General features: G+C 51.8%; 1 protein-coding gene across 1 annotated transcript in view; it reads right to left on the minus strand.

The window, feature by feature from the left end:
- ZFAT (zinc finger and AT-hook domain containing) overlaps positions 1-17,959 on the minus strand; it is a 74,031-nt gene that overhangs the window by 36,874 nt on the left and 19,198 nt on the right. The window contains exons 3-8 of the mRNA XM_038760633.1: positions 15,987-16,286; positions 9,662-9,850; positions 6,191-6,341; positions 2,210-3,705; positions 1,634-1,866; positions 461-548 (exon numbers count right to left, since the gene is read on the minus strand). Coding sequence (XP_038616561.1) covers positions 461-548; positions 1,634-1,866; positions 2,210-3,705; positions 6,191-6,341; positions 9,662-9,850; positions 15,987-16,286 — 2,457 coding nt within the window. The remainder of the gene's footprint in view (positions 1-460; positions 549-1,633; positions 1,867-2,209; positions 3,706-6,190; positions 6,342-9,661; positions 9,851-15,986; positions 16,287-17,959) is intronic.

The following is a 17,959-nucleotide window of genomic DNA, read 5'->3' on the forward strand; positions in this document are numbered from 1 at the left end:
GGCAGCTCATGACCCCTGATCCCTGCCCCTGCTCCAGACAGGCGGGACTCTGGAGGACTTCCAGAGCCAAAGCTCAGCAGTGCCAGGCCTGGCCCCTGGCATCCAGTGCCACCCATGGCGACCGAGCCCGAGCGCCAGAAAACCTGGCACTCAACAGCCCCAAATGTCATCTCGCCAAACCCCCTCACCGCGGACAAGGAATGCTGCCAGGAGCCGGGGAGGGAGACCGTTCTGACTAGGTGATGTCACTGATGAACTGCCACCAGCGGGCCACCTTGCCATGTCCCGGTTTTGACTTGCCCCCCATTAAGGCAGCAAGTCTCACCGCCGTCTCACTTGCGGAGGGCCCCGGCTATCGCTCGAAATCACAGAGCAGCAGAGGTAGAGACATCGCTCCGCCACGGGCCCCGTCCTCCCCCACGCTCAGCTCGCTTCTTGTCCAGCGGGGTGGGGGCCTTACCGGGGTGATTGGTCTTGATGTGGGACTTGATTAGGCGATCTTCGGAGAAGGACTTGGAGCACACGGGACAGGAGTAGCTCCTTTTGTCCTTAAAGCAAGAGAGAGCAGTCGGTCAGGGCATCGGTCCGCCTCAGACGGCCAGGAACGGATGGGAGGAGCGAGGTCCACGGGCCGACTGAGCGACAGTGAGGTGTGGGAGCTGGGACCGATCCCCCTAATTGGCCGCCCCCAGTTAGCCAGGTCGGGGTCCGATCGGGTCCTTAGTTTTTCATCCCTTCTGCCATCCAGCTGCAGTGGCACCTACAGTGAGACCGGGGGATCCTCATCATTTGAGGGGCTCGGAATAGACCCAGAAAGCCATCAAACGGACATTGAAGGAGATGGAAAGGTTCCTCGGGGATAGCGAATGCACATCTTTTTCCACTCCACCAGTCGATAAGTACCAGAGGCGCAAACGTATATGCACCCAGACGATGAGACGGTCAGAAGTATAAAAGACGCAGCAGGGCCTAGTGGAAAGAGTCCGTGACTGGGAGTCAAGAGACATGGGTTCTAAACCAGTTTTGCCCCCAACTTGCCGGGTGCCCTGGGGCAAGCCGCGCAACCTGTCTGGGCTTTGGTATAAATGAGGATTGGACGCCCGCCGATTTTGAGTCAACTCCAGTGCTCGACCCTCATGAAACACTCGAGTAGGTCTAATCGGTAAGGTAAATCTCTATTTTGATATATGACCTGATTCAGAAAAGAGGCCACTTGTTTCACTTTAAGCAAGATTTCTCCTCATACGTCCAAAGCCTCGGTTGTCCCAGAACTTGGGGGTGTCTGGGCTCACGGGACCCTGCCTTGAAGGAAAACTTGCCCAGGGTTGCACACACATACATGCGCCTCCATGTTTCTCATCACGTGTGTTTTCCATCCCAGATACGCACATGCTGCCTCCCTCCATCACAGAGCCCCAACCGTGCGGACGAAAGCAGGCGTCCCGGCCATGGAAGTCTGTCCTTGCTCCGTTCCACCGGAGTCTGGGACTCTCTGGACCGTGAGGGGATCGTGTCTCCCGATTCTACGACACTGCATTCCCCCGAACGCTCAGCCCAGTCCTCGGCCTACAGAAAGGCACTCGGTAAATAGCAGCGACTGACCGACTGGTTGGGCAGGGAGGGGTCCGCTTACCAGCTCGGTGTGGACCTTGAGGTGGGCCTGCAGCTTGTACTTGTCCGGCGTGGAGTAGCCGCAGCCCTGGGTGGGACACTCGAGGAGGACATTGCTGTGCTTCTGGATGACGTGGCGCTTCAGGCAGTTCTTGGTGACGGACGAGTAGCTACACTGGGAACAGTGGAACAGGTGTTCCCGTGTGTGGGTACGGATGTGCATATCTAATTGGACCTGGTACCAAAACAGCTTCCCTGGGGGTGGAAAAAAAGGCAAGGTGCCCTTGAGGACAAACCCCTCGGGGGCGGACAGCAATCGATCAATCAATAACCTCTCCCCTTCACCCCCACCTCACTCCCGATCTGCTCCCTGGGCGGTTCCAGTCTGGGAGTAACTCAACTCCAACTGGGAACACGGGCTCGGCTCTCCATGATGCCACTACTTTGAGAGGTAGTGTGGCCGAGAGGAAGGAGCACAGGGGGAAGGACCCAGTGTTCTGCGCACAGTAAGCGCCCAGCCCAGCCCTCTGCACCCGGACAGCAAGGGAGGCTGTCGTCGGACCGCCCCGTGAGACGGCTGGTTCCCGCCGGGGCTCACCACAGTATTCGCACTCCAGGTCGCCGTACACCTTGCGGATGCGCTCGCACAGGTCCGTGTTCATCTGCCTCTTGTGCAAGCCGTCCAGGATCTGCAAGAACGCCCCCGAGCCGCCCCCCGCCGCTGGAGGAAGGGGCTCGCTGAGCGGCCCGGGGGGCTGCTTGGGGCACGGGCTGGGCTCCCCTTCCCGCAGGGCCAGGGGAAGCGGCGGGTGCCCGGCTGGGAGCGGGCTCTCGGCTCCCGCGCTCTCCGGGTCCGGCTCGGGGCCCGGGCCTCGGGGCGACGTCAGGGGCACCCCTTCGCCCTGGCCCTCGGCGGGGGTGGCGGGTTGGGCTCCGGGGTGGGGAGAACTGGTGCTTCCCAGCAGGAAACCTTCAGAGTCCCTGGGCAAGCGGAGCGCGGAGGCCCCGTTGTCCAGCGTCAGGTCATCTGCGGTCAGTTCGTCCACTGTCAGTCCGCCCGCCGAAAGCCCGCCCCCCGTCAGTTCTCCCCCCATCAGCCCACCCACCAACAGTTCACCCGCTGTCAATCCATTTGCCATCAGTCCGTCTGCTGTCAGCCTGTCTGTCGACCGTCCGCCTGTCGGCGGTCCGTCCGCCGACGGTCCTCCGGCCGTGGGCTCGCCCGCCGTCTCGGGGGCACGGCCCGCCTCCGGGGCGCCCAGACCTGCAGACGAGGGGACCCGGACGTCCCCGGGCCCCGGACCGCCTCCGCCACCCGCCGCGGGCGTCGGAGGGAGGGGGCCGAGCGCCTCCGGCTGGAGGTCCCCGCCGGGCTCCAGCAGGCAGAAGCTCTGGTCGATGGAGCGGGCGAAGAGGGCGGCCTCGGAGGCCTCGGCGTGGGCCTCCCGGATGTGGGCGCGCAGGCGGATGGAGCTGACGAACTTCCTCCAGCACAGCGCACACACGTAGACAAAGGGGTGCTTGCGCACGTGCAGCTCCAGCGCCTGGTACCTGGTGGCACCGTGGCCACACAGCTCGCAGGCGAAGGGCCAGCGGTCGCCGTGGACCATCATGTGCCGGTCCCGGTCCAGCTCGCTCTTGAACTTGCGCTCGCAGACGTGGCAGTCGTAGAGGAGCTGCCTCTTGCCCTCGCGGGTCAGGAGGCGCAGCTCGTCCAGGGCCCCGGCGACCCGCGGCTCCTCGGGGTCGTGGGCCTCGCGCACGTGCTTGATGAGGTTCTTCACGTCCGAGTACTTCTTCTTGCAGAAGCGGCAGTGCTGCTTTATCTTCTGGTGCACGCGCTCCACGTGGACCTTCAGGTGGCCCTTGCTCAGGCAGGTGAAGGCGCAGGCGTCGCAGCTGAAGCGCTCGCCCGTGTGCTTGCGCAGGTGGACGTTCAGGTTGGCCTTGATGGCGCTGGCGTAGCTGCAGTGGGGGCAGCGGTGGGGCTTCTCCTTGGTGTGGGTGCGCAGGTGGGCCTGGAGCGAGTGCTTGAACTTGAACACCTTGTTGCAGTACTCGCACGTGAAGATCTTCAGCTGGGTGGGGCCGAGCCTGGGGAGGGCAGCCCGCCGTTAGGCGCGGGGTTCTCAGCTCATTAATAATGATAATAATAACGACGGCATTTATTAAGCGCTTACTATGTGCAAACCACTGTTCTAAGCGCTGGGGAGCATACAAGGTGATCAGGTTGTCTCACGGGGGGAGCTCACAGTCTTAATCCCCATTTACAGATGAGGTAACTGAGGCACAGAGAATTGACTGGCCCAAAGTCACACAGCCGACAACTGGCGGAGCCGGGATTGGAACCCATGACCTCCGACTCCAAAGCCCGGGCTCTTTCCATGTTGTTTCTCTAAGCATATCTCTGTGTAGCTCTATAATTTACTGATTTATTTTTTATCTATTTATTTATCTCTACTAATGTCTGTCTCCCCCTCTGGACTGAGAGCCCGTTTGGTATTTGTTAAGCGCTTACTATGTGCAAAGCACTGTTCTAAGCGCTGGGGAGCATACAAGGTGATCAGGTTGTCCCATGTGGGGCTCGCAGTCTTAATCCCCATTTTACAGATGAGGTAACTGAAGCACAGAGAATTGACTTGCCCAGAGTCACACAGCTGACAACTGGCGGAGCCGGGATTTGAACCCATGACCTCTGACTCCAAAACCCGGGCTCTTTCCACTGAGCCACCCTGCTGTTGCTATACTGTCCTCTCCCAAGTGCTGAAAACAGTGCTTTGCCCACAGTAAACTCGTAATAAATACAATTTAATGACTATAGCAGCATCCACAATGCTTCTCTGCTGCTTATACTTGCTCCGGACTCTCCCGGGCGCTTGGTACAGTGCTCCGCACATGGGGAACGCGCGAGAAGCAGTGTGGCCTAGTGGGTGGACCCCGGATCTGGGAGCCAGGACGGCCTGGGTTCTAATCCCAGCCGCTTTGTCTGCTAGGTGACCTTGGGTGGGTCACTTCACTTCTCTGGGCTTCAGTTCCCTCATCTGTAAAACGCTCAATAAACACAAGCTACAGAGAGCTCACCTCCTCCAGGAGGCCTTCCCAGACTGAGCCCCCTTTTTCCTCTCCTCCTCCCCATCCCCCCGCCCTACCACCCCACAGGATCTGTATATATCTTTGTACAGATTTATTACTCTATTTATTTTACTTGTACGTATTTACTATTCTATTCATTTTGTTAATGATGTGCATCCAGCTTTACTTCTATTTATTCTGACGACTTGACACCTGTCCCCATGTTTTGTTTTGTTGTCTGTCTCCCCCTTCTAAACTGTGAGCCCGTTGTCGGGTAGGGACCGTCTCTATATGTTGCCAACTTGGACTTCCCAAGCGCTTAGTACAGTGCTCTGCACACAGTAAGCGCTCAATAAATACGATTGAATGAATGAATACGATCGACCGACTGACTACCCCAGCGCCGAGTGGCGCTCGACACTTAGTAAGGGCTTGTCGAGTACCGTTTTGGGGGAAAAACAAAAAAATTCCAAATATCGAAACGGCTCGCGTCTCCGTAGGAACCGGAGGGGACCACCCGAACGGCATCATGAAAATACACAAATTGGAAGTATTGGGGTGCCTGTACTCTACACCCCTGAGGCCAAATCTCAGCAATTCAGCTGCTGGATCACCCTCAAACTCGGCAGGTTCACTGGGGTGTGGGGGAGACGTGTTTTATCGGCACGCAAAGCAGGAGGAACCTCAAAGAAAGAAAATCTGGATACATCACATGCTCTCAATAATGAAATGGCGATGTCCCTACCTCCAGCCAGATCCAAATATTTGCGGCGATTCCCTACATAACTACAAGGTTTAAGACCCTCCCAGCCAACGCTTCCTGCATTTCCCAACCACGAATGATCTTGCCAGTGAAGACAATCGAGCTGCCTTTACTGAAGACCAGGTGCGGTGTTTGATTTGGGCAAAAAAGCTACAAGATTTTAATACCTGGACTGTAATTTCCAAACAATTTGTTCCAGGGGCGAGAAAAATCTCCCTCCCGGACCCCACTTGGCTTCAACTGATTTGCATATAAAACACCTTTCAGGAAAATAAATGGGGACCTGGGGCTCCGACTGAATACTACCCCACTGTGAATACTAAAAATTATTTATTGCTAAATGTGAAGCAGCGTGGCTCAGTGGAAACAGCCCGGGCTTTGGAGTCAGCGGTCATCGGTTCAAATCCCGGCTCCGCCACTTGTCAGCTGTGTGACTTTGGGCAAGTCGCTTCACTTCTCTGCGCCTCAGTGACCTCATCAGTAAAATGGGGATTAAGACTGTGAGCCCTCCGTGGGACAACCTGATCACCTTGTAATCTCCCCAGCGCTTAGAACAGTGCTTTGCACATAGTAAGCACTGAATAAATGCCATTATTATTATTATTATTATATAACAAGATAGTATTTCAGTTCCTTCTGTGCTGAACTGCTGGGCAGAGGGTTTGGTTCTCACGCCCGTCTCGGGGATGTTGAATGACCGATCAATATCGGTCAATCGACCGATCGAGGCCCGACTCCGGTTACCTGCTGGACTTCGTCGGCTGCTCGTAGGGGGTCTGCTGAATGGCGTACTCCTGGTAGCCCTTGCGGAGAGCTGGCTCTGGGGGGGCCACCTCGGGATCGGCGCCTTCCGTCTCCGTGGCGCCCGCCTCAACTGGAACGATCTTGGTGGCGCCTGGCAGGGAAAGAGGAGACGCTGCTCAGAATACAACCTCCCTCTCCCCTCACGACCCCCGATCCGGCATCTGGGACAATCAGTCAGCCAGTTGTATTTACTGCTGTATTTATGTTGCCAACGTGTACTTCCCAAGCCCTTAGTACAGTGCTCTGCACACGGTAAGTGCCCAATAAATACGATTGAATGAATTTACTGGGCACTTACTGTGTGTGGAGCAGTATATTAGGCACTTGGGAGAGTCAATATAATGATATCTTCATCTTCATCCTCCTCCTCACCTCCAAGATGCTTTGGCTGTCTGCCATTCTGGCCCAAGTCTCCCGGGCCCCTCCTGCTCCGTGCCTTGATGGTATTGACACCTGTCTACTTGTTCTGTTTTGCTGTCTGTCTCCCCCTTCTAGACTGTGAGCCTGTTGTTGGGTAGGGACCGTCTCTATCTGTTGCCAAATTGTTCTTTCCAAGCACTTGGTACAGTGCTCCGCACACAGTTAAGCGCTCAATAAATAGAATTGAATGAATATAACAGACACGTTCCCTGCCCATGAGGAGCTTACAGTCTAAAGGGACAGAGGCAGCCACTCTCAGAACTAGGTTCCTCCAGGGAAGGGGGAGGCGACTTTTATAGTCTGACCTGTCCCAAAACACCGGCTTTCACGAAGCTTGCAGAGCGGAAGGGACGAGATCCGTTGTTCAAATCCTAAATGGGAATTTAGTGCATTGAAAAGCATCAGACGTGAGGATGAGAATTGGCTTTGCCGCCTTCCTGACGCCAAGAGGAGACCGAGGGAGCTGATCTTCTCTGGGAGAAAGCGTTTGAAGCAGTATAATGCTACTGAGGCAGGGGGGCTTGGGACGGTCTTTCCCAGGGGTTGCAAAGACCAGGCAAGGCTCCCCCAGGCTGGGGACGACTCAGAAGTCGAATGACCGGGATGCAGGCTGCCCTGGACACCTCTTTGGGCGGCCCCTTCAGCCTGGCCCGGCCCATACCCGAACTCCTCATTTTATTTTCGGATGATGCTTCAGCTGAGAAAAACTAAAACTTCATTTCTCTGGAAGTCAACTCTCCCCAGTCACGCTGGGCATAAAAACTCTCTCCGAGGAAAAGAAAATGATGAATGATGGATGGATGGATGGATAATGGATGGATGGATAATGATGGATTGTCTGATGCTATTTGTTTTAGCTGATCTTTTACTAAGAAAGGAGAAGTGGGAAGCAGTGTGGGCTAAGGGAAAGAGCACAGGCCTGGAAATCAGAGGACCAGGATTCTAACCCCGGTTCTGCCACTTGCCTGTGGCGTGACCTTGGACAAGTCACTTCACTTCTACGGGCCTTGTTTTCTCATCTCAACGATGGGGATCGGTACCTCCTCGTCTTCTTACTTAGACCGTGGGAGAGGAACTGTGTCCAATCTGCATATATTAGATCTACTTTAGCGCTCAGTATGGTGCTCGGTGCACAGAAAGTGCTTAAATGCCATAATAAAAGCTAACGGCTCTATTACAGATTCCAGAAGTTGAAGGGGGTAGTGAGGGGTTTGGAGAGGGAAGCAGAGCCCATTTGTCCCCAAAGAGACCTTCGATGAGCAGACTGATGGAGGGGCTGAGTAACTCCTTAGCACTAAATATATTTGAGATGTGGCCAAAAGAAACCGTGCAAAAAGTAGAGCTGCCAGAGAAGCAGGAGTGATTGAAAAAGAAACAGCTCTGTAGTTGACTAAGCTTCCTTTCAATAGTGTTTGGGCCTGAGAGTCAGAAGGTCATGGGTTCTAACTAGGACAATCCTAAGCATTCAGTACAGGGCTAAGTGCTTAGTACAGTATATTTATTTATTGATTGATTTTACTTGTACATATCTATTCTATTTATTTTATTTAGTTAGTATGTTTGGTTTTGTTCTCTGTCTCCCCCTTTTAGACTGTGAGCCCACTGTTGGGTAGGGACCGTCTCTATATGTTGCCAACTTGGACTTCCCAAGCGCTTAGTCCAGTGCTCTGCACACAGTAAGCGCTCAATAAATACGATTGATTGATTACAGTGCTTTGCAAACAGTAGGCGCTCAATAAATACGATTGACTTGAAACTGAATTGTCTGCTGTGTGGCCTTGGGCAACTCACTTTACTTCTCTGGGCCTGTTACCTCATCTGAGAAGCAGCGTGGCTCAGTGGAAAGAGCACGGGCTTTGGAGTCAGGGGTCGTGAGTTCGAATCTCGGCTCTGCCAATTGTCGGCTGTGTGACTTTGGGCAAGTCACTTAACTTCTCTGTGCCTCAGTTCCCTCATCTGTAAAATGGGGATTAAGACTGTGAGCCCCCTATGGGACAACCTGATCTCCTTGTAACCTCCCCAGCGCTTTGAACAGTGCTTTGCACATAGTAAGCGCTTAATAAATGCCATTATTATTATTATTATTATTATTATCTGTAAAATGGGGATTGAGACTGTGAGCACCACGTGGAACAAAGACTGTGTCTTTGCTTGTATCCTCCCCAGAGCCTAGTACAGTGCCTGGCACATAGTAAGTACTGAACAAATGCACATAGTAAGCGCTTAACAAAATGCCATTATTATTATTATTATTAACAAATACCATTATTAATCATTATTATCGTTATAGTGTTCTCTAGACAATAACAATTATTATTATCAATAATTATTAAGCGCTTACTACGTGCAAAGCACTGTTGTAAGCGCTGGGGAGGTTACAAATTGATCAGGTTGTCCCTCGATGGGCTCACAGTCTTAATCCCCATTTTACAGATGAGGTCACTGAGGCCCAGAGAAGTGAAGTGACTTGCCCAAAGTCACACAGCTGACAATTGGCAGAGCCAGGATTTAAGCCCATGACCTCTGACTCCAAAGCCCACCAGGGCTGTTTCCTACTGAGCCACACTACTTCTCCAAGGGCTTACTATGTACCAGGCCCTGTATTAAGTGCCGAGGTAGATACGAGATAATCCGGTCGGACACAGTCCCTATCCCATATGGGGGTTTCCGCGCTAAGTAAGAAGACGCCCATTTTCAAGATGAGGAAATGAGGCCCAGAGGAGCGAAGAGACGCCCCCAAAGTCACGCAGCTTACAGGCGGCAGAGCCGGGATGAGACCCCAAGCCCTCTGACTCCACTGGCCTCTTTCCACAAGGCCACATTGCTTCTTATAAGTACAGGAAGGGACAGATGATAACGAATTCCGCTCGGATCCTGTGAAACCTTCCCAACCTCCTTCCCCTCAGGGAAGGAGTCCGTAACGCCCCTCTTCCACGGGTGACTCCGGTTAGAGGAACGGCTGGGCCTGGGATGGGGACGGCCGGGTAATACCTGGGATAGCTTCGTGGGCGGTCAACACCACGCTGACGATGGGGTTTTTAGGCCCTGGGCCGGGCCCCGCGTCCTTGGCCAGGCCGCCCCTCTGGATTCGCTCAGCTCTCTGGACCCGGGGCCGTCGGACCGCTCTTTGTCGCTCGGCTTCCTTATCCTTCCTGTCAAGTTCAACGTCAGAATCATTACCTAAAGAGCAAACACCAAAGATGCATAACTCACCAGAGACCACATTTCCTTGACAGTTCACGACGGCGACGGAACCGGGCTGGGGGACGGGGCCGACAAAGGCTTGAGGAAGAGGGATGCTACGGGGCCGGCTCCCCACCCCAAAGACCTTTCCCCGTATCACCACCATCAAATCCCTCCTGAATTCATTCATTCAATCGTATTTATTAATAATAATAATAATAATAATAATAATAATAATAATAATGGCATTTATTAAGTGCTTACTATGTGCAAAGCACTGTTCTGAGCGCTGGGTGGGATACAAGGTGATGAGGTTGTCCCACGTGGGGCTCACAGTCTCCATCCCCATTTTACAGATGAGGGAACTGAGGCCCAGAGAAGTTAAGTGACTTGCCCAAAGTCACACAGCTGACAAGTGGTGGAGCCGGGATTTGAACCCATGACCTCTGACTCCAAAGCCCGGGCTCTTTCCCACTGAGCCACGCTGCTTCTCCAAGGGCTTACTATGTACCAGGCCCTGTATTAAGTGCCGAGGTAGATATGAGATAATCCTGCCGGACACAGTCCCTATCCCATATGGGGGTTTCCGCGCTAAGTAAGAAGATGCCCATTTTCAAGATGAGGAAATGAGGCCCAGAGGAGCGAAGAGACGCTCCCAAAGTCACGCAGCTTACAGGCGGCAGAGCGCTTACTGTATTGAGCGCTTACTGTGTGCAGAGCACTGGACTAAGCGCTTGGGAAGTCCAAGTTGGCAACATAGAGAGACGGTCCCTACCCAACAGTGGGCTCCCAGTCTAGAATCAGCACGGACACCGTGTGCTTCCCGCAAACACGGGCAAACCCGCAACTGGGGCTTTGCTACTACGAGGCTGTTGGAAGCCCTGCTAAATACAGACCTATTTAGGCACAAATGTGTAAATACGCCTCCACCACACACAGCCAAGGAAAACCCCAAGAGGGACTCCGTTTCAGATGCTCAATTCGCAAAGGGCTTCAAGCCACTGGTTAATCTGCACTGCGGAGCTAGGGAGTAAGGCTGTCCTGTCTCCCTGCGCGTCCACCTGATCATCACCATCTTGCTTTTATGGCGGGCGCTTCATCATCATCATCATCATCAATCGTATTTATTGAGCGCTTACTATGTGCAGAGCACTGTACTAAGCGCTCGGGAAGTACAAATTGGCAACATATAGAGACAGTCCCTACCCAACATTGGGCTCACAGTCTAAAAGGGACTGTAGCTTCAAGCTACATACTGAGTGTGCTTGTATGTTTGGATTAGTCCAGCGCTTAGAACAGTGCTTGGCACAACGTAAGCACTTAGCAAATGCCATAATAATAATAATATTAACAGCAATAATTAGTCACTAGACTGTAAGCTCGTTGTGGGCAGGGAACATGTCGACCAACTCCGTTAAATTGCATTCCTCCAAAGGCTTAATACACTGCTCTGCATACGGTAAGCACTCAGTAAATATGATTGACTGATTTAAGCTCTTGCTGGAAGTAAGTGGGCAGGAATGTGTGCCTGGAGAGTCATTCCCTTAGTATTTGTACCGATTTATGACTCTATTTCACTTGTACGTATTTACTATTCTATTTATTTTATTTTGTTACTATGTTTTGTTTCGTTGTCTGTCTCCCCCTTCTAGACTGTGAGCCCGCTGTTGGGTTGGGACCGTCTCTATATGATGCCAACTTGGGCTTCCCAAGCGCTTAGTACAGTGCTCTGCACACAGTAAGCGCTCAATAAATACCATTGAATGAATGAATGAATGAATGAATGAATGAATAAGGATGGGGGCTTGGGGAAGTCAATCCGGCTAAAATAACAAAATGAGGGGCGGGGGGCGATGAACAAATGGCAAAAAGCTACTAAAGCCAGAACTCCCCGATACGGGTTAAATCCTGCAACACCAAGAACGAGATCACCCACTACTCACATCAATGGTTACCTCCTTCCCTTCCCCACAGCACCTGTATGTATGTATATATGTTTGTACATATTTATTACTCTATTTATTTATTTATTTATTTTACTTGTGCATATCTATTCTATTTATTTTATTTTGTTAGTATGTTTGGTTTTGTTCTCTGTCTCCCCCTTTTAGACTGTGAGCCCACTGTTGGGTAGGGACTGTCTCTATCTGTTGCCAACTTGGACTTCCCAAGCGCTTAGTACAGTGCTCTGCACACAGTAAGCGCTCAATAAATACGATTGATGATGATGACGATGAAGCTGGGCACCCCTCCAGTGACACACCCACACTCACAACACACAGATGTGTGCGCACACAGAATCCCTCTCCTTCCCACCCTCCTTTCTCTTCCCACGCTTTTCTCCACTTCCTCTGTTGGCTTTAGTCTCTAGACCGTGAGCTCAACGTGGGCAGGGAGTGTGTCTGTTTATTGTTTCATTGTGCTCTCCCAAGCGCTTCGTCCCATGCTTTGCACACAATAAGCGCTCAATAAATACTACCGAACGAACAAACTTTAGGATGCCCTCCATCTCTCGGGCTAGCAGGGACCGCTGAGTCCCGGACCTTGAGTCCCCAGCCCCTCACAATAAGGCAAGCGTGCTTAGCTGGTGCTTTGGCTCCCCACCCCACCTGCCAGGGCTGAACCCGGGGAATGGGATATACTCTTCCAGATCCTATAATAATAATAATTATGGTATTTTGTTGAGCACTTACTATGTGCTATGTACTATGTTACTATGTTCTAAGCGCTGGGGGGGATACAAGGAAATCAGGTTGTCCCCCGTGGGGCTCACAGTCTTAATCCCCATTTCACAGATGAGGACCCTGAGGCACAGAGAAGTTAAGTGACTTGCCCAAAGTCACCCAGCTGACAAGTGGCGGCGTCGGAATTAGAACCCATGACCTCTGACTCCCAAGCCCGGGCTCTTTCCACTGAGCCATGATGCTTCTCTATAATAACATCCATCTCCCGCTGCAGACTGTCAGCCCCTTGCGGGCAGGGATTGCGTCTCCTAACTCTTGTGTTGTAGCTCTCCCAAGCATTTAGTCCGGTGCTCTGCACATAGCAAGCGCTCACTAAATACCACCGACTGATTGACAGAACTGGACTTTTTCCCCATCGCAGCAGTGGGGGGTGGTTGATTGTAAAGTGTTTAAAGAAAACCCCCCCAAAAACCCAAAGCAGACTTTGCATGGAATTCCCCAGCCCATCCAGCGCTTAGAACAGTGCTTTGCACATAATAAGCGCTTAACAAATGCCATCATTATTATTACACAGATAAAGCCTCAACCATGCATATTTGGTGATTGCAGGTTGGAGAGGGACTAGGGTGGTGATGGGCAGGGCTCTCTCCTTCCACAAGAAGCACCCTGGGCTGCTTGATCCCGGGGTCACCTTTCCCCGGGGGTTGGGACCAGACTGACCGGCTCCGAGACTAAATCCCAGATCGAGTTTGGGATAAGCCCCTTCAGACCGCAATAATAATAATACTGATGATGGTATTTATTAAGCGCTTACTACTACTACTACTAATAATAATGTTGGTGTTTGTTAAGTGCTTACTATGTGCAAAGCACTGTTCTAAGCGCTGGGGTAGATACAAGGTAATCAGGTTGTCCCACGTGGGGCTCACAGTCTTCATCCCCATTTTACAGATGAGGGAACTGAGGCCCAGAGAAGTGAAGTGACTTGCCCAAAGTCACACAGCTGACAAGTGGCGGAGCCAGGATTTGAACCCACGACCTCTGACTCCAAAGCCCGGGCTCTTTTCCACTGAGCCACGCTGCTTCTGCTATGTGCAAAGCACTGTTCTAAGAGCTGGGGAGGTTACAAGGTGATCAGGCTGTCCCACGGGGGGCTCACGGTTTTAATCCCCATTTTACAGATGAGGGAACTGAGGCACAGAGAACTTAAGTGACTTGCCCAGAGTCACACAGCTGACAATTGGCAGAGCCGGGGTTTGAACCCATGACCTCTGATTCCAAAGCCCAGACTCTTTCCACTGAGCCACGCTGCTTCCTTTGATTGCGGCTGTTCTGCCCACACCCCTGGGGCCTTCTGGAAAGACGGCTCCCGCCCCGAGAGCGGGAAAGTGATGGTTTCCGTCCTCGAGGTTGGCACCAGAAAGCGGCTCTTCGCGTCCCACCCTGGAAGTCCGAAGGTCATGGGCGCTAATCCCGGCTCCCCCACTTGTCTGCTGTTTGACCTTGGGCAAGTCGCTTTACTTCTCTGTGCCTCAGCTGCCTCATCTGTAAAATGGGAGACTGTGAGCCCCACGTGGGACAGGGACTGTGTCCAACCCGATCTGTTTGTATCTACCCCGGCGCTTAGTACAGTGCTGGGCTCAAAGTAAGTGCTTACAAATACCATAATTAATTAATAATGCTAATTAATTAAGCTAGCTCTCTTCCTCCCTTCAAGGCCCTACTGAGAGCTCACCTCCTCCAGTTGGCCTTCCCAGACTGAGCCCCTTCCTTCCTCTCCCCCTCATCCCCCTCTCCATCCCCCCCATCTTACCTCCTTCCCTTCCCCACAGCACCTGTGTATATGTATATATGTTTGTACATATTTATTACTCTATTTATTTATTTTACTTGTACATATCTAGTCTATTTATTTTATTTTGTGAGTATGTTTGGTTTTGTTCTCTGTCTCCCCCTTTTAGACTGTGAGCCCACTGTTGGGTAGGGACCGTCTCTATATGTTGCCAACTTGTACTTTCCAAGCGCTTAGTACAGTGCTCTGCACACAGTAAGCGTTCAATACATACGATTGATTGATTGATTGATTGATTGATTAATTAATTGGGGGCTCCCATCTGAGGTCTTGGCTCACCAAGCCGGCCCCACCCCGGTTGCTTCATTCCACACCATGGCGCTACGCAACGTCTGTCCTCCCTCCTACTTTTCATTCATTTGATCGTATTTATTGAGCGCTTACTGTGTGCAGAGCACTGTACTAAGCGCTCCTACTCAAACTTTGAGTCCCGTGTGTTTAACTCGGATCTACCCGAACCCTTGGAACACAGAGGAAGCGCTTAAGAAATAGAATCATTATTATTCATTATTATTATGATACGATCTGATCAGGCACAAAGATTACACGAAAATGCAACTAGTTTTAGGTTCAAATGCTCCCTAGGCAACACGTTTATAAGTAACCACCCAGATGTCCTCCAGGATTTATTCTTCCAAAGTACCCACCAACTAATATCCCACCAGGAAAAGCAGCATGGCCCACTGGAAAAAACACAGGCCTGTGACTCACAAAGACCCGGATTCTAATCCCGGCTCCGCCACTTGTCTGCTGAGTGACCTTGGGCAAGTCACTTTACTTCTCTGGGCCTCAGCGACTTCAGCTGAAAAACGGGTATTACGACCGTGAGCCTCATATGGGACGGGGACTGCGTCCAACATGATTTGCTTGTATCTACCCCAGTGAAGCTGTTGCCAACTTGTACTTCCCAAGCGCTTAGTACAGTGCTCTGCACACAGTAAGCGCTCACTAAATACGATTGATTGATTGATTGAAGCGGCATGGCTCAGTGGAAAAGAGCGAGGGCTCTGGAGTCAGAGGTCATGGGTTCAAATCCCGGCTCCGCCACTTGTCAGCTGTGTGACAAGTCACTTCACTTCTCTGGGCCTCAGTTACCTCATCTGTAAAATGGAGATGAAGACTGTGAGCCCCCCGTGGGACAACCTGATCACCTTGTAACCTCCCCAGCGCTTAGAACCATGCTTTGCACATAGTAAGCGCTTAATTAAATGCCATTATCGTTATTATTATTATTACAGTGCCTGGGTAGGAATTGTCTCTGTTGACGAATTGTACTTTCCAAGCGCTTAATACGGTGCGCTCCAAAAATACGATTGAACGAAATGCCATTAATAAAAAAAAGAAAAGAGCCATCAGCAGACGGCCTGGCCTCGCTCTGGGGCTCTGGACTGAGGACCTCCCGCCTTCCCCCTTCTAGACTGTGAGCCCGCTGTTGGGTGGGGACCGTCTCTCTATGTTGCCAACTTGGACTTCCCAAGTGCTTGGTACAGCGCTCCGCACACAGTACGATTGATTGATTGATGGATTGATTGATTCCCCCAAGCCCAGCCGCTGCCCTGACAGGAAACGGACACCCAACCCGCCTGGAGCCCGTTACCTGGTTCTCCCTCCTCCTCGCCGAGGTTGAGCACGATGATGCAGATGTGCTTCCTGAGCTGGCGGCCGTTGGAGAACCTCCGGCCGCACTTCGGGCACTCCAGGGGGCCCGGCGGCGGGCCCGAGGGGCTGCCCTCATCTTCCTCCTCCTCCTCTTCCTCCTCCTCCTCCTCCGCCGTGGCCCCCAGAGCATTCTCTCCGCTGGGGCTGCCGCCGCTGTTCTCCACCGAGCCCTCGGAGGCGTGCGGCTTCTTGGTAGACCCCTTGGGCCGGCCCCGTTTCCTCTTCGCCGCCGACGGTTCTGCGAGGGAGCAGAGGGCCGAACTGAGTCATGGGGCCCGGTGGGGGTGAAGGGGACGGGCCCCCCGCCCAGGTGGGGCATCGGAGCCAAGGGAGATGCCCCCCAGCCCAGACCGGCCTTCCCATCATCATCATCATCAATCGTATTTATTGAGCGCTTACTATGTGCAGAGCACTGGACTAAGTGCTTGGGAAGTACAAATTGGCAACATAGAGAGACAGTCCCTACCCAACATTGGGCTCACAGTCTAAAAGGGGGAGACAGAGAACAAAACCAAACATACTAACAAAATAAAATAAATAGAATAGATATGTACAAGTAAAATAAATAAATAAATAAAGAGAGTAATAAATATGTACAAACATATATACATATATACAGGTGCTGTGGGGAAGGGAAGGAGGTAAGATGGGGGATGGAGAGGGGGACGAGGGGGAGAGGAAGGAAGGGGCTCAGTCTGGGAAGGCCTTCCCAGCCCACAGACCCCCTCCAAACTGGCACCGGACACCCCAATCCCACCTTCACGACCTTCATGGCGCTGCGGAGACTGTTTGGGGTGGAGGACTGCTTACTTGGAGGACCCCCCTCTCCCCCCAACCCCTCTTTTCCCCCCCTCCAAGCCCTGTTTTCTCACCTCTTTAGCATCACGATCCTGGTTTTTGGACTCTGCAACTGTAGTAGCTGCTAATTCACTGCTACCATTCTCAGCACAGTGCTCTGCACACAGTAAGCGCTCAATCAATCAATCGTATTTATTGAGCGCTTACTGTGTGCAGAGCACTGTACTAAGTGCTTGGGAAGGACAAGTTGGCAACATATAGAGATGGTCCCTACCCAACAGTGGGCTCACAGTCTAAATACACCAAGTAATTAAACGGAGGTGGGAAAATCCGGGATACACCCCGCTGACGCTGATGTCTCCTAGTTCAGTTCTCATCATCATCAATCGTATTTATTGAGCGCTTACTGTGTGCAGAGCACTGTACTAAGCACTTGGGAAGTACAAGTTGACAACATATGGAGACGGTCCCTACCCAACAGTGGGCTCACAGTCTAAAAGGGGGGACAGAGAACAAAACCAAACATCCTAACAAAATAAAATAGAATAGATATGTACAAGTATATGTATATATGTTTGTACATATTTATTACTCTATTTATTTTACTTGTACATGTCTATTCTATTTATTTTATTTTGTTAGTATGTTTGGTTTTGTTCTCTGTCTCCCCCTTTTAGACTGTGAGCCCACTGTTGGGTAGGGACTGTCTCTATATGTTGCCAATTTGTACTTCCCAAGCGCTTAGTACAGTGCTCTGCACACAGTAAGTGCTCAATCAATACGATTGATGATGATGATGAAGTAAAATAAATAGAGTAATAAATATGTACAAATATATATACATATACCTGTAAATAAATAAATATGATTGAATGAATAAATGCACCTATCTCCCCCCTACTCAGATTATGAGCCCTGCGGGAGACAGGGACAGGGTGATGATGATGAGGATGGTATCTGTTAAGCGCTTAGTATATGTCTAGCACTGTTGTAAGCGCTGGGGTAGATACAATCTAATCAGGTTGGACACACGCAACTCCGGCTTGTTGTCCCTTCCTACGCAGTGATGTCAGGGCACCCCGCCCAAGGAACTGCACCATAGTCTAGTGGTTA

The sequence above is a fragment of the Tachyglossus aculeatus genome, chromosome 18 (genome assembly GCF_015852505.1).
Source record: "Tachyglossus aculeatus isolate mTacAcu1 chromosome 18, mTacAcu1.pri, whole genome shotgun sequence".
Taxonomy (NCBI): domain Eukaryota; kingdom Metazoa; phylum Chordata; class Mammalia; order Monotremata; family Tachyglossidae; genus Tachyglossus; species Tachyglossus aculeatus.